The sequence below is a fragment of the Centruroides sculpturatus genome, unplaced genomic scaffold (genome assembly GCF_000671375.1).
Source record: "Centruroides sculpturatus isolate CEXI.00-Female unplaced genomic scaffold, Cexi_2.0 scaffold631, whole genome shotgun sequence".
Classification (NCBI taxonomy): Eukaryota; Metazoa; Arthropoda; class Arachnida; order Scorpiones; family Buthidae; genus Centruroides; species Centruroides sculpturatus.
In genome coordinates this window covers 244,151-258,498 of record NW_019384946.1, presented here as the reverse complement: position 1 = coordinate 258,498, position 14,348 = coordinate 244,151, and the positions used below count along the sequence as shown (strand labels likewise).

General features: G+C 31.5%; 1 protein-coding gene across 1 annotated transcript in view; it reads right to left on the bottom strand.

The window, feature by feature from the left end:
- The window catches only part of LOC111632204 (huntingtin-like), a 156,198-nt gene extending 141,850 nt beyond the window's left edge, over positions 1-14,348 (bottom strand). The window contains exons 1-3 of the mRNA XM_023376581.1: positions 14,146-14,348; positions 8,605-8,688; positions 372-492 (exon numbers count right to left, since the gene is read on the bottom strand). Coding sequence (XP_023232349.1) covers positions 372-492; positions 8,605-8,688; positions 14,146-14,228 — 288 coding nt within the window. The 5' untranslated portion in view covers positions 14,229-14,348. The remainder of the gene's footprint in view (positions 1-371; positions 493-8,604; positions 8,689-14,145) is intronic.

Here is a 14,348-nt window from a genome sequence, read left to right as displayed (position 1 = left end):
AAATAATAATCGTCGCTATTGTATCGTTAAAAATTAGAAAATTAAGCCTCGTTTAAATACTGGCTCCCTTTCATGGTCAAATGAGTGTTGCCAGCTAAAACACGTAAAAATAATATTAAAGTAGCCAAGACATAGCCAAATATTGTAGCGCCACATCACTAGCAGACATTTGAAATTTGCGGACTAGGATGGTCGGTTAACCGAGGTGTCGGTTAATCGGGGTTGGATAATCGAGGCTCTACTGTATTCACAAGTCATTTTCTTTAGAAAAGAAAATATTTTAAATATATATTTTTTCTTTTTAAATTGATTAATGTTATGTTAAATATTTGTTTCTGTATTTGTTTACAGTTAGTTATAATTTTACTTACCTTTATAGTTCTATTAAGACATTCTCCAGCCATCAATCGCACATCAGAATCATTATCATCACAGAAGAGAAGAAAAGTTTCTACAGCTACACCAAGAAACTTTGGAAAATCTGATACTGATCTATATAAAAAAAATTTCTTCTTAGTGAAATTAAAAATTAAATAATAATAAATATAGTTTAAAACATAAAATTAAAAAAAAAATTGTAAAATATTTGCAAAAAAGTATAAATTTATTTTCAGAAGGAACAAATTAAGCTTTATATGAAATCAACATTTAAAATTTAATTTTCTATTGTGAACAGTTTAAGTAGTTTTCTCCATAAAAGAAAAAAATTACTATAACTAAATAAATTTAAATTTTATGAACTAAATATTTAATAAAAAACAAAGAATATAGACATTTATCAATAAAGACTAATAAACTTAAATAAATAAAAAAAATTAAAATATTGATTTAAAAATAATTTTTAATGGTCTTTTTGAAATTTAAAAAACAAACAATTTTCTTTTGACATTGTTACAATGCCAGGCTGCAATTTTAAATCCTATTTTTAATTTTTTAATTTAAGAGATATGCTCTCCACCTCAAATTAGTAGTGTCTTGTCCATCATACTTTTCCTGATAGCAATAGAGTTGTGCTGGTCATCTAACTCCTTTCAGAGAAAATTTTTCAATTGAAATAACATGACTTCTGGTTTGCACCAGAAGTTTGTATGTAGACAATCAAGGCTTCCCACTCTTAAGCTTTCCATATCTGGTCTCAAATTTCATCTACCTAACTCCATTCTCAAGATTAAAAAAGGACAGACAGACGACAGTAGGAATTTATAGGTCTATAACCTTTTCAAATTGAAGCCAAAAAATATTCACATATAAAACTCAATATTATTATCCTTTATATGCAGTCATCCCTTGAATTATAACTATTTTAATTTATAACCATTCAGATTTTCAACCCTGAAATACATGTTTAACAAAATTTTTGCAATAATTCGTCACCAGAGGAAATACCAGAAAATCTACATTTAACAGCGCTTTCTTCCAGTGGATATAAAGGCCTGAATTCCCAAATGCAACAGGATGGAAAACCTGAAGACGTCGTAAGATCCACCAGTTCCAATTTTTTAAATTTATATTTTTAATTGGATAATTTTTTTGGTGTTTTTAAGGAATGTTTTAAACTGGACAGCCAAATAGCCTATAAAGGAAGGTCTGGTTGTCTAAAGTTTTATTCTATAACATGTAATAAAATGGTGGTTTTCAAAAGAATTTTTGGAACAACTGTGTCTTTATTAACAAATAAAAATTTGCCATACAACGGAAAGTTCATCAAAAAACAATTATGATTTTTTTCAAGATTATGTGAGAATACCAGATGATATTTTTGTACTCTAGTTTTCTCTCCAATATACTTCAAGATGAACAAATGGCTTTCAATTGAAGAAAGGATAAATAAAGACAATTATGATGTTTATTTTTCCAATTATTTTATTGTACTGTGAGATCCGAAAGGCCCCTGGGTCTAATTTAATAATTTCTATTAATAATATTAAATATTGTCACAAAATATTCATTCGTTTTGTGAGGAAAAAAATACTGTTTTAACGTGGGAAAAGGCAGATAACAGATGTTACTTCCTTTCACAGAAGAGAACATCCTCTGACTTTCCCTTATCTGGTTAAAATCCAGCTCAGATGGGAAATGGTTACCCCTCATTCATCCCCCCTTTCATCCGTTCTCACGAAAGAGTTACTGGCCGATGATTGGTCGGTATTCAGAAGATATAGAGGGAACTTGTCTGAATTCGGGGAGTTCAGCGACAGATCCGAAAGCATCCAAACTCCACATACGTTTCCCTCCTGATGACCAACGTCCTCAGACGAGTCACATACGGAATAAGTCTAGAGTCTACACGTAGGAAATATACTTTTATATGTGTGCACGTATTGATCTCCCAGACGAAGAAGTAAATGAACTTGCATACAGAGAAGAAGACGAATGACATCTGAAACAGGTCGTATGTTTTATAACGATTTTTGTGAGCTCTCTCTCGATCGCAAATAGGGTATAATATAAGTTTAATTATCTCCTGATGTGTATATTAGTTGTAGTAGGTCTGTCTCTCATTTATCCACATTTTGTATGATTTAATTTTTTGTTCTATTAAATTTTATTATTTCGTTTTAATTAAAAATGACTTTTAATTGCGTGACCGAATTAGATCGCATACGCGTGTTAATCCGCGTATAATAAGATTGATTAACTGGTGTCAAGGAATCCTGACGAGCATCTGAACTTCGCAGTTCGGATCATATAGCGGTTATCGCCCTCCTATAAAAAGTTACGAGAGCCGATCTCACAATCGCGCGCCGTAAGTGTCGTAGACTAAGATCTACGTCCTGGCTGATCTCACAGTACACACAAAAATTGTTTTTTGAAATAAAAGAAATAAAGACCATTTATATTTATATAATTTGTTTTCATCATCATTGTTATATGTTGGGTTTAGTGAATTATACTTGGTTGATACCAATGGCTGTGTACTATGCCAGACCAAAGTCAAGGCATAGTAACTAAAACAAGACAAAAATTAACTAAGTGTGTCAGTGTGTGTGTCTGTATTCAGGTATTTCCTAACAATATGACATACATTCAATATAGTAGCTTTCTATAGTGTGATGTATGTGTTTCTATTCAATTGTAATGTTCCCAGACTTTTGTGTAGTGTTTGTGGTAGTATTATGGCTCTGTTGTAGTACATTTTGTGCGTATTGTTTTCCAATACGGTCTGTGGAATGTATTTGTAGTATGATTCGTGGATGTCTAATAATTTGTGTTTCTTTGCAAGCTCTTGGTATATTATATTTGCTAGTTGATTATGTCTGTGTAAATAATCTGTCTGTGCCAAGAGCTTGCAATCAGAAGTAATGTGTTGTATAGTTTCTGGCATGATGTGACATTTCCTGCATGTGTCATTTGTGAGTGTTGTACCTTTGAGTATGTGTTTTCTGTAGTTTTTAGTATTTATGACCTGATCCTGTATGGCAATCATGAATCCTTCCATCTCCCCAAAGAGGCATCCCCGAGCTAACCAGCAGTTTGATGCAGTTTTGTCAACAAAATCCTGGGACAGGTCGAAGGGATGCCTGCCATGGAATGCCTGTTGAACCCACGATTGCTTAATGGTGTCTATGCTTTTTATATGTTGTGTCATGTCCATATTTTGCGAGTGTAAATTTAATGGTGCGTTATTTGAGTCTGCTAGAGTTACTGCTTTATGTAACTGTGATGTTTCTTGTTTCTTGTAGAAAAACTCTCGCAGTGACTATTTGTTTATAGTGAAGGCTTATAATGTCAATCAGGCAACGTCCGCCATCTTTACATGGAAGGATTAATCTTTCTATGGTGGATTTAAGATAATGTTGTTTAAGCTTAGTAAGTGTTGTTCTTGTTTTCCTTTGGAGTTGCTCAAGATCTGTGTGAGTCCAATGTATAACTCCAAAAGAATATGTGAGTACTGGGATGACATGTTCATTGCTTTAACTATGTTCTATGAATAGTATTTAATGTACTTTGGTATTTTTTAATTGATCTTTGCTTTATTTGTGTATGTTCTGTTTGTTTGGCCTGTTGGAATCCTAAATACTTGTAGAACTCATCCTCTTCCATGGATTCAATAATATCTCCATTTCCAAGTGCAAAATCTTCTTTCTTCATGACTCCTTTTTCTATGTGAAGTGTTTTGCATTTGTCTAGGCCAAACTCCATTCCTTGTATGTCCTTGGTGTATGAATGTGTGATTTGTAGGAGTCGATGAAGTTGTTTTTGTGTGGATGCATAAAGTTTTGTGTCATCCATGTACATGAGATGTGACAGTGTAAACTGCGTTGTTTTTCATGTCTGATATTGTAGCCATATTGCATGTTGTTTAACATGTTGGATAATGGGTTCAAGGCTAGGCAGAACCAGAGAGGACTCAAGGAATCTCCTTGAAAAATTCCTCGCCTAATGAATATTTCGTTTGTTTGTATGGAAGTGTTACTAACCCTGAGATGTAGTGTTGTTCTCCAGTGCTGCATAGTGTTTTCGAAGAATGCAATGAGTGATGGATGTATTTTGTACATGTGTAGAATATGTAGCAGCCAACTGTGTGGAACACTGTCGAATGCTTTTCTGTAGTCTATATATGCCATGTGTATGTTTCTGTGTTGTTTGTGTGCTTGCCGTAGAATGACTGAATCTATGAGTAACTGTTCTTTGCATCCCCTGTGATTTCTACGGCAACCTTTTTGTTGTTCTGTAAGAATGTCGTGTTCTTCAACATGTTTGTATATTTTGTTTGTGATACAGGATGTCAATAATTTGTAGAGTGTTGGAAGACATGTAATTGGTCTGTATTGTGTGGGGTCTGTGGTTTTGTTGTTTTTAGGTTTCATGTAGGTGATGCCCTGAGTAAGAAATTTTGGCATGTCTTGTGGATTGATGATGATGTGTGTTAGATGTTTAGCTAGTTCCTGGTGCAGTGATGTAAACTTTTTGTACCAGAAATTGTGAATGTTGTCTACACCAGGTGTCTTCCAGTTGTGTGTTCTGTTAACAGCGTAGCGAATGTCGTGTATGTTTATTTCAGCACAGGGCATAGTTGGTATGTTATGCAAGTTTCTGTTCTCCTCCTCGATCCAGCCTGCATCAGCATTGTGTGTAACAGCATTGGACCAAAGAGAAGACCAATAAGTTGTGAGTTCTTCTTCTGTTGGTGTGCCACTGTGCTGTGTATCAGTGTTTGTTTTGGTACTGATTTGTCTGTAGAAAAGTTTTTCATTGTTTGTAAATAATTTATTTTGTTGTTTTTGTAGTGTACATGTTTTGTATCGTTTGAGTCTATGTGCTTTGGCTGCGAGTTTCTGTTTTAGTGTATCGATGTATTCTGTAATGTGTGTGTTGTGATGTTCATGTTTTGTGTGTTTTGATTTTCTTGAAAATGTTTTTGAGTTGTTTCTTTAATTTGGGTGTTATGTTGTTTTTAGTGTGTTGTGCCTAATTGCTGTCTAATATCATTTATTTGTGTTTCTATTCTTCTCTGCCAGGCAGGCTTTTGGTAGAATTGTGTTTTGTACGTGATTGTATTTTCAGACCATGGTGTGTCGCTACTGTGACTGCCCCAGCATAAACTAATGTATGAATGCCTGAGAATGTAGAAATTTAATGAATGTCGTGTGGTAGTAAGAGAGGGTTTAAAAAATTTAGTTTTTCTTACTATCTTTAATGTGTTTATTTTTGGTATTTATGTGGGATCTGTACCTCTATATTTAGTGAGTGTTTTCTGAAATAAAAGTGAAAGCATATTAAATCTATATCTATGTTATCAGTGATGGATGAGGAAGTGCTTGTAGTATCATTAGTGGTAGTTGTATGTGTGTTATCATCAGTGCTTGTTGCTGGATTATCCTGATAGGTTACGTGATTTTTATTAATGTTAAATGTTTCTGTCTGTTGATGTATTTGATCAGCAACCTGTTGTTTGATAAGTCCAAGTGTTGTTTGTGGGATAAGGTTGTTGTGTATAATTGTTCTTTTTTGATCAACAACCCCTTTTTTTGGTGACAGTGAGTAGAACATATTGTTGTGTGAATCTATGGTGTAGTTGTCTGTATGTTGTTGTGTTTGATTCAAATTTAGTAATGGTGTAGTAAGTACAGATAATGAACTCATTCATTTCTATTGTCCATTTCATCAGTTTTTCACAGACCACAAAGACATGGTTTTCCAGTCTTTGTGGTCTGTGGGTGCATTGCCATAGAAACACCAAGAGTAGATTGGTTCCTCACAATTGTCGAGGGCATTACAGTATTCATGCTTGGGCCAGTGCTACTTTCGCCACCAGTAACCAAGGAAGACTTTGGCAAATTTTTGAAATGTAAACCTCTAACTAACCCACAAATGAGGACCTTGTTAACCCAGGTGACATCTGAGCTGGTATCACACTTAGACCTGGTTACTACCATGGTAAATATCTCCACAGAATGTGGCTGTGATCACTCTTAGCTTCATTTCTCCTCATAGACCTTACTGGCATGCGTGTCTCTACCAGGAGCTTGTGCTCCAGTCTGCATAGCTCTATAGATCAGTAAAATTATTGTGTTCTCCCACCACAACTATGTGGTGACCACTATTATTATTTTTTTTTTTTCCAATTTGTATTTGTATGTCCTCGATATTTTTGCATAAAATTCAACTTAAAATCAAAACTGTAATAAAATGTCATCTTAGTCAAGAGATATTTACATTGTTAATAATAAAAAATTAAGCTGCATCCACACAATGTTACTTCTCTTGTGAGAGTATCTATCACAAGAATACTCAATAGTAAACTCTTCTGATAGCAAAGTGTTTACATGCATGCAGAAAGCAATGCAATAGTTTGATAGAAAAATATACATACTTCAAATATAGCTAATTTCACCCTCAATTTTTTAATTGAAGAACATTCACTGACTAGAAGTAGAGCTTCTGCAACATCTTTCTTTGATGGTTTTAAAGTCTAAGTTTCATTCATCTCACAGGAGCAATGTCACACTAAAATTGTAGGTACTCTCACAAGAACAGATTAAATTCTGTTTACAAGGCAAGAGTTTCAGAGTACTCTTGCAAGAATGTTTTCAATTATCTAGCTCAGTCTGATAGTTGAGATTACTTCTCTCATAGTGTACATGATGAGAGTTTAATAGTAATAACCATCACAAAAACAATGCTCACAGTCTATTCTCATTGTGTAAACAGGGTTTTATAGAAAGACATATTTGTTGCTTAGTAATAGTCAAATAGACATTTTAAATTCTATAAATTTGTGTAATTAAAAAAAATTGTTATCATAAACACTAAAGTCACAATGTGTAGTAATTCTGATATACCTATATGATATATTTTCTTGAATTTAAAAAGACACCATTAATATTCTAAATTGAATCATGACTTTGAAATTGAATTTGAAAACTCTCTCATGAAAAGAGTAAAATTTTAAAAAAATCAATTATTGAAAGTATAATTTATTTATAAAATTGTAAACTTCATTAAAATTTATATAAAAGTTGTATAGTAAATTGTAAAGTATAAGTAAATTGTAAACTGGATCTTTTTCAAAATTTATATAAATTTTGAAAAAGATCCAGTTTACAATTTAATAATATAAAGAAATTCTAGTAAAATAATAATCAGTTTCATCCATTCTCTAGAATACTTCTACTACCTAAAAAATGTTATCATTTGATATTTTTTATATCTCAATAAAATGTTTAAATATGCAAATTTTTATTTAAATAATTTTTTAAAATATAAAATATTATCTATTTATAATAATAATACCATATTTACTTGCATATAATATGAGGTTTTTATTCATTTTTCACTGCTTCAAAAACTTAAGTCATCCTATACACGAAAGCGAAGGATTCTTTGTGTTTTTGCAATAAGTTTTTAAACCAGGTATTTGCATTTTTTACCAGATGCTTGCCCTCTGGTGTTTAAAAACAAAAGTATTTTATCTGGGTCATTTGAATCATTCTTCTGTGTTGTCAGGAGTAAAGATAAATAGCAACAGGAAAAGCAAAGCTTTTGAATTGAATTCAAAATTGAAATTCCAAAATCACACAGCAGCCCGATATAAGTTTTAATCCATTCCCATGTGAAAACAGATGATTAATCAGAAATTGGAGAAACTCATAAATGTAATTGGAGAGTGGATTCGACTGTTAAGAATTGGCAAAAAAGGTTCTGATTGTCCAGCTTTATGTGAACAAATTATGTTGTCAATTTTACAAGATTTTTCTTTAAAGTTTAAAATGCCAGTAAATTTTGCTGGACAATGTGTGCATTTATGTGCATTTGATATTTTATTTGTGATTAAACAAAATAAAATTAGAATTGTGTTAATAAATCTAATTTTCTTTATTTTGATCTTTAAAGTTACACTTCATTCTATATGCGAGTAAATACGGTAAATAAATAATTCCCTTTCATTTATTATAATACCGTTTTGTTAAAAGCAAGTGCATTGTAACAAGCATTCTGTAAAAGAATATTGAATATGACTTTAAAACAAAACACCAGTATATATTTTAAATATGTATACATTTAAAATATATACATATTTTAAAAGGTATATTAAATTTTAAATACACACAATTATAAATTTATAAAATATTTATTAATAATTTATGAAAAAGTTTTTACCTTATATTTGGAGAACATATAGTGTCAACAATAGTGTTGCAATGAGCTATTTTCTCTTTCTTAGTTGGTGGAATATCTTTTCTTCTAAAATAAAAAATTTACATGTAATACAATTAGTGAATGATGTAATTACTTGTATTATAAATGAGCATGTTTTAAAAAGTAATTTTTAACTCATTAACTCCTAATAGTTAGCCTCTTAATGCTCTCAGAGCAGGAGAAAATCCTACAAGAAAGGTTAAATTACTGCTAAATTTTTTTCAAAAACTATTTATATGTATGGGAGAAAAATATAAAAAGTAATCAATAGAAAATAAACCAGTTAAATCAAAACTTAGTTAATATGAAATCTTTTAGTTCAATTATTTGAATAATTAATAAATTCACTGGACATTAATTTAAATACTGTTATTAATTCTTACAAGAAAAACTTTTTAGTATGAAATTATAAACACTAAGAGAAGATTCATTCAATAAAATTTATTTATTTATTATTACTATTTTTTAATATAGTATGATTGCTGTTTATTCAATTTCTATGTATTTGTTTTCCTTTTAACTCCGGGTTCGCATAAGTCGAGGTATTACTGTATACAAATTCAAAAGTATAAGTAAGAAATTTACATTTTTATAGTATTTTTTATTATTTTTAAACAATCAGCCTACTGAAGAAAAAAATTATGTTAAATAAAAACATATTTATTGTTTCTCATTTACAATTTACAGATAAGTTATTTTATTTATGTGTTTTTTAGTGATTTTGTATCTCTTAAATCCATATAACAAATACAAAAAATGCTGATCAGTGTTACAAGTGAATGTATTCATCTGTATACTACAATAATGGAGATGAAATAATCATATAATCTCCAAGCTGTTTGTAGTATTCATCTGTATACTACAATAATGGAGATGAAATAATCATATAATCTCCAAGCTGTTTTGTTTACATTGACCTATAGGTGTATTTACTTTAATTGAAAAAGTACATGTAAAAAAATTTAGTGGACAAAAAAAATTTCTTAATTTAAACATTTTAAACAGAAGAACTTAAAACACTTTTTTAAATGAAAAATTCTTTTAAGAATGCGTCATTTCTGTTTATTTTCCAAATTTTTTTCTTCCTTACTTACAACAAATAATTTTTGATAGTTCTTTAAATCAAAATCAAACTTTATTATGTGCAGTCAAGTGCCAAATTTTAATTTTATTATACATTTGTTTATTAATATATGTATAATGTTAGCTGTATAGTTTAAATTATTGTTCCAGCAACAGATGGATATTATTGCTTTCATTCCCATTCAATATTTAAATGATTTTCATTTGAAGATAATTAGTAGGAATAAAATCAAAAATAGCAGGCTAGTGCTTTTATTGCCTCAACCATCTGGCCACCTATGTTTGTAAATAAAAGTATATTGCCAGCCATGGGTATCCACAGAAAATTTTTCAGAAAGGGCAAAGCTTGGAGACATAAATACATCAATAAATTTTATTTAATTATTTAATTTTTGGGTTTTTTAAGACAGATATAGCATCCCATGGTTGAGGGTGTAAGGTTACATATCTCAATCAGTTTTGTAATTATAATTTGGGAAAATTTTTACTCAATTCCAGGGAAGGGCAGTGCCCTGTTTGCCCCTCTGTGGATGTCCATGTTGTCAGCACAGTATTGAACAAGCAGCTAACACACTAAATAGCAGCAGCACTGGTAGCTCTAAATAGCTCGTTTATTGCTGAAAATCATCTGTAAGTTTTAATTATACTATATGTGTAATTCAAATCTCCACTATAAATTCCTGAAATATGTCTCAGCATTTAAATAAGTTATCTGGAACATATTTTCATTTTATTAGAAAATGGCATGTCATGTTGACTGCACCTAAAACAGTATCCACTAACAATACCAATTTTTACATTTATAAGTTTCATTTACTTTTCACTTACTTTTGTAAACAGGTTAACCTTTTATTGTGTTAAATTGGAATTCTCATTATAGTGGTATTCATTAAATTTAAACATTCTTACATTAAAATTGGCAAGAGTATTACAAATAAATTTGTTATATCAACATCTACTGTGATGAAATTTTACTGTAATTAGAAAATACTACTACTGAAAAAAATGTTTGGAATAACCATTGATGTTTTCTGGTATTAACAATTCTTTTAAGCCATTATTGCAATTTCATGTATGCTTTATTACAAAAATCAATTTATAATATAAATAATGATCCAATAAGCAAATTCTAAACAAACAAACACCATTTAAATGCAAAACAAAAATTTAATTCTGACAAACATCAACTCTGTAATATGCTTCTTGTCTAGTCTTGTGTTCAATTATACTAGCTCTATGACAGCTTTTCCTTTTTCGCTGGACTTATTACACCATCAGTCAGAAAGAGGACAAACTTTAGAAAATCAAATTATTTCCTCAGGGAAATAAAGATTTGATTTTCTAATTTTTCACTGAATATACAGTAAGGGATATGGTTTATAGATTCCAGAGAAACAGCATAGTTTTTACTATAGCTTACAGTGACTATAAACGAAAACGTTCAGTTCCCTTTTGTGTATGCATGTGGACATCCACAATGAATGAATTGAACGGAACGTAAGTTAGGTAATGAAAGTGAACTGTCTCATTGCGCATGTGCATGTACAATAAATGGATTGAACAGAGCATGCACATACACATCTGACAGACACACAAAAGTCCTAACATAAGCACTTCACCACTATAGTGGGGCATGCTGAAAGTAAAATGGTACAAGGCTTGTACAAGTAAGTTTAAAATCTTCTGCTTCCCATTTAAAATAAGCAAAACCTAGCAAATTAGGTATTGCATATGCAAATACTTAATATGCCTAGTAATTTGAAAATACAGTGGTACCTCAGGATACAAAATTAATCCGTTCCGAAACTGAGATCGTATCATGAAAATGTCGTAAGGTGAATAATTTTCCCCATATGATTACACATAAAACCAAATAATTCGTTCCAACACGAAAAATGCACTCAAATTAAAGCTAAGTAGTACATTAAAAAAAATAATACAGTAGAGTCTCGAAAACTCGGCACTCGATAACCTGGCAGTCTGGATAACTCGGACACACCCTGGCAGGGCAAAAAAATCCTTAGTTAATTAATTTTCATTACAGACAGCTTTATGCCTCATAAAAGTATTTTTCTGAGGTCTGTCTTATCAGGTAAATTACTGTACAGAGTGTATTCATTAATTTTCATTTTCATGTAGGCCTAGTAAAGGCTCTATGCCGTAAGCAGTTTATTCTCTGTTGTATTCTCAAGTAAACAATACATACAAGTACAGTACAGTATTTTCTGAGGAAACACTCATACTTATTTTTTTTAACCCCATTCCCGATAACCCGGCATTTTCACAAACTCGGCCACCCTTCGGTCCAATTAGGCCGAGTTTTCGAGACTCTACTGTAATAATAACTATAGTAAGGAAAACACTGAAAAATGCATTTTGTAGTTGTAAATATATAAATAACCATAATAGAATAATAATTGATTAAAAAAATGTAGTTTTATTTGCACTTTACCTTTGAGGATAGACGACAGTGGAGGTATAAACTGGTGGAGGAAGAGAGGGAAAAGGGAAATGATACTAAAACTTAACTTACATAACATAATGTAGCAATAACTTAAAAATAACTTAAAATGAAAAAAATTAGTGTTGTTTTATATATATATTTTTTAATTTTTATTCACTGCTTTTTGCTTTCTTTCCTTCACTTCCACTAGCACTTTCACTGGATAGAGGTCGCTTGGTAAAATATCTATCCAAAGAGGTTTGGCTTTGCCTACTTTTTAAAATGTTTCTAAAATTACTTAGGCAAATGTCATTACTCTGAGCAGCAATATGGCCAGTGTGAACCTTTTAGGGATGTTTCTTTTCAATAAAATCAGTCACTTTCTGATAATACCTCAAGATTTCCTTTATTGAAGCAAACACGCAGACTGAGACCGATGAACAGAAATGAATAAAAATGGCGCTGAGAACTAATGTAACGTCGTATGGTGAGTTTTTGTTCGTATCGTGGAGCAAAAATATGTTCGAATTTCATGTCATATCCTGAAAATTTCGTATGATGGGGCGTTCATATCCCGAGGTACCACTGTACCTAATCTAATGCAAAACTACTTAAACACCCAAAGCTTTGTATGTCTTAATTTCCACCAGTGGTTCCTGATATTGGCACTTGTAATGGCTCCATCAGCTAAACTGTCTGATGACAAAAAATTGTGTAATTGCATTGCTAAAGAATAAATGCTATCAATGTTGTATGGTCCAGAGAATAGGGTATTCATTATCTGCTGTAAGATATGGAAGAAATATACAACAAAAATTGTAAAAACTCAAAGCAATAAACAAAACTGGAACTATGATAACATTTGAAATTGGAATGTTACTTGAGTATCATTCCAATTTCAAATGTTTTCAAACTGAAGCTAGATTGAAACCTGACATACACTTATGAAATATGCCAAAAACATAAGTGTTCTTAATAAATGTGTTTCCTGGAAATGCAAGGATATTATAGAGATTTTCAAGTAATAACTCAATCCAAAAGTGGGCATCCACAGATAATATTTGAATTCAAGACAGAATGTTGCACCAAATTTGCAGCAGAATGCCGCAAGCAACCTTGAAAGCAACTAAATGCTGCTTGGTCTGAGATCAAGCAGCATTTAGTTGCTCAGCAGAACATGAGTCTCCTACAAAACGGTAAGAAATCTTATAAACTCCACAGATTATTCCTATAGGAAAATTAAGATGAAGACAAGGTGAGCCAAAATTCACCAACAAAAATGACTGTTGTGGGCCAAAACTGGACTATAGAATAAGAGTAAAGTCATCTTTAGGCATAAGTCAAAGTTCTACATCAACTATGCTGGTAACAGTTCAAATGTATGGTGAAGAAAGGTGAGAAGTATCAAGACAAAAATGTGTAGTGCTCTGCCACTTGTTGTTTGGTCCTGATGTATATACAGTAATACCTCGACTTACGCAACACATGCGTAACTTTATGCGAGCCCAAAGTTACGCAATTTTCAAATCTCGTCGATTCGTCTTTTGTTTGAGCGCCACACAACCCTTGATTACTCACTCCCATCACACTATTGTTCAGCTTACATGTTCGGATGTGTCGCGCGGAATCCACACATAGCTACAATTTATTTTGTGTTATTTATTTCNTTTTAAAAGTTTTCAATAGAAAATGAACTAATTTTGTAGGAATTTATTCAATTTAATGTTTAATGCTTCAATGATCAAAGAAAAAAACACAGTATCAATTCTTGAAACAACACCTGAGCTGTTATTTATGGAATATTTTATTGAATAAATTAATTATAGCTTAACAAGATGCACAAATTGTAAAGTGAAGTGCAAGTGAATAGTGATAAGTAACGAATGTGAGAAAATACACGAATAAAGAAAAGTATGCAGAGGATTTTCCTGTACACGAATTTGAATAATTGCGGAAGTTTATTAAGCGGTCCTTACTTTGAGGAATCGTCGCTGGAACTAGGCGACTGAATAACCTTTAAGGCGTCGAACGCTTTTATCAGTCTCTCCATGGTAGCCATGATTTATCAACAGTTTGTGTAATTTTTCCACCGAATCCTATGTATTTAACATGGTTCGAGCATCACACGTATCTCTTTACTCCATTTTTATACGAATGTTTTGGTTTCTTGATTATTACA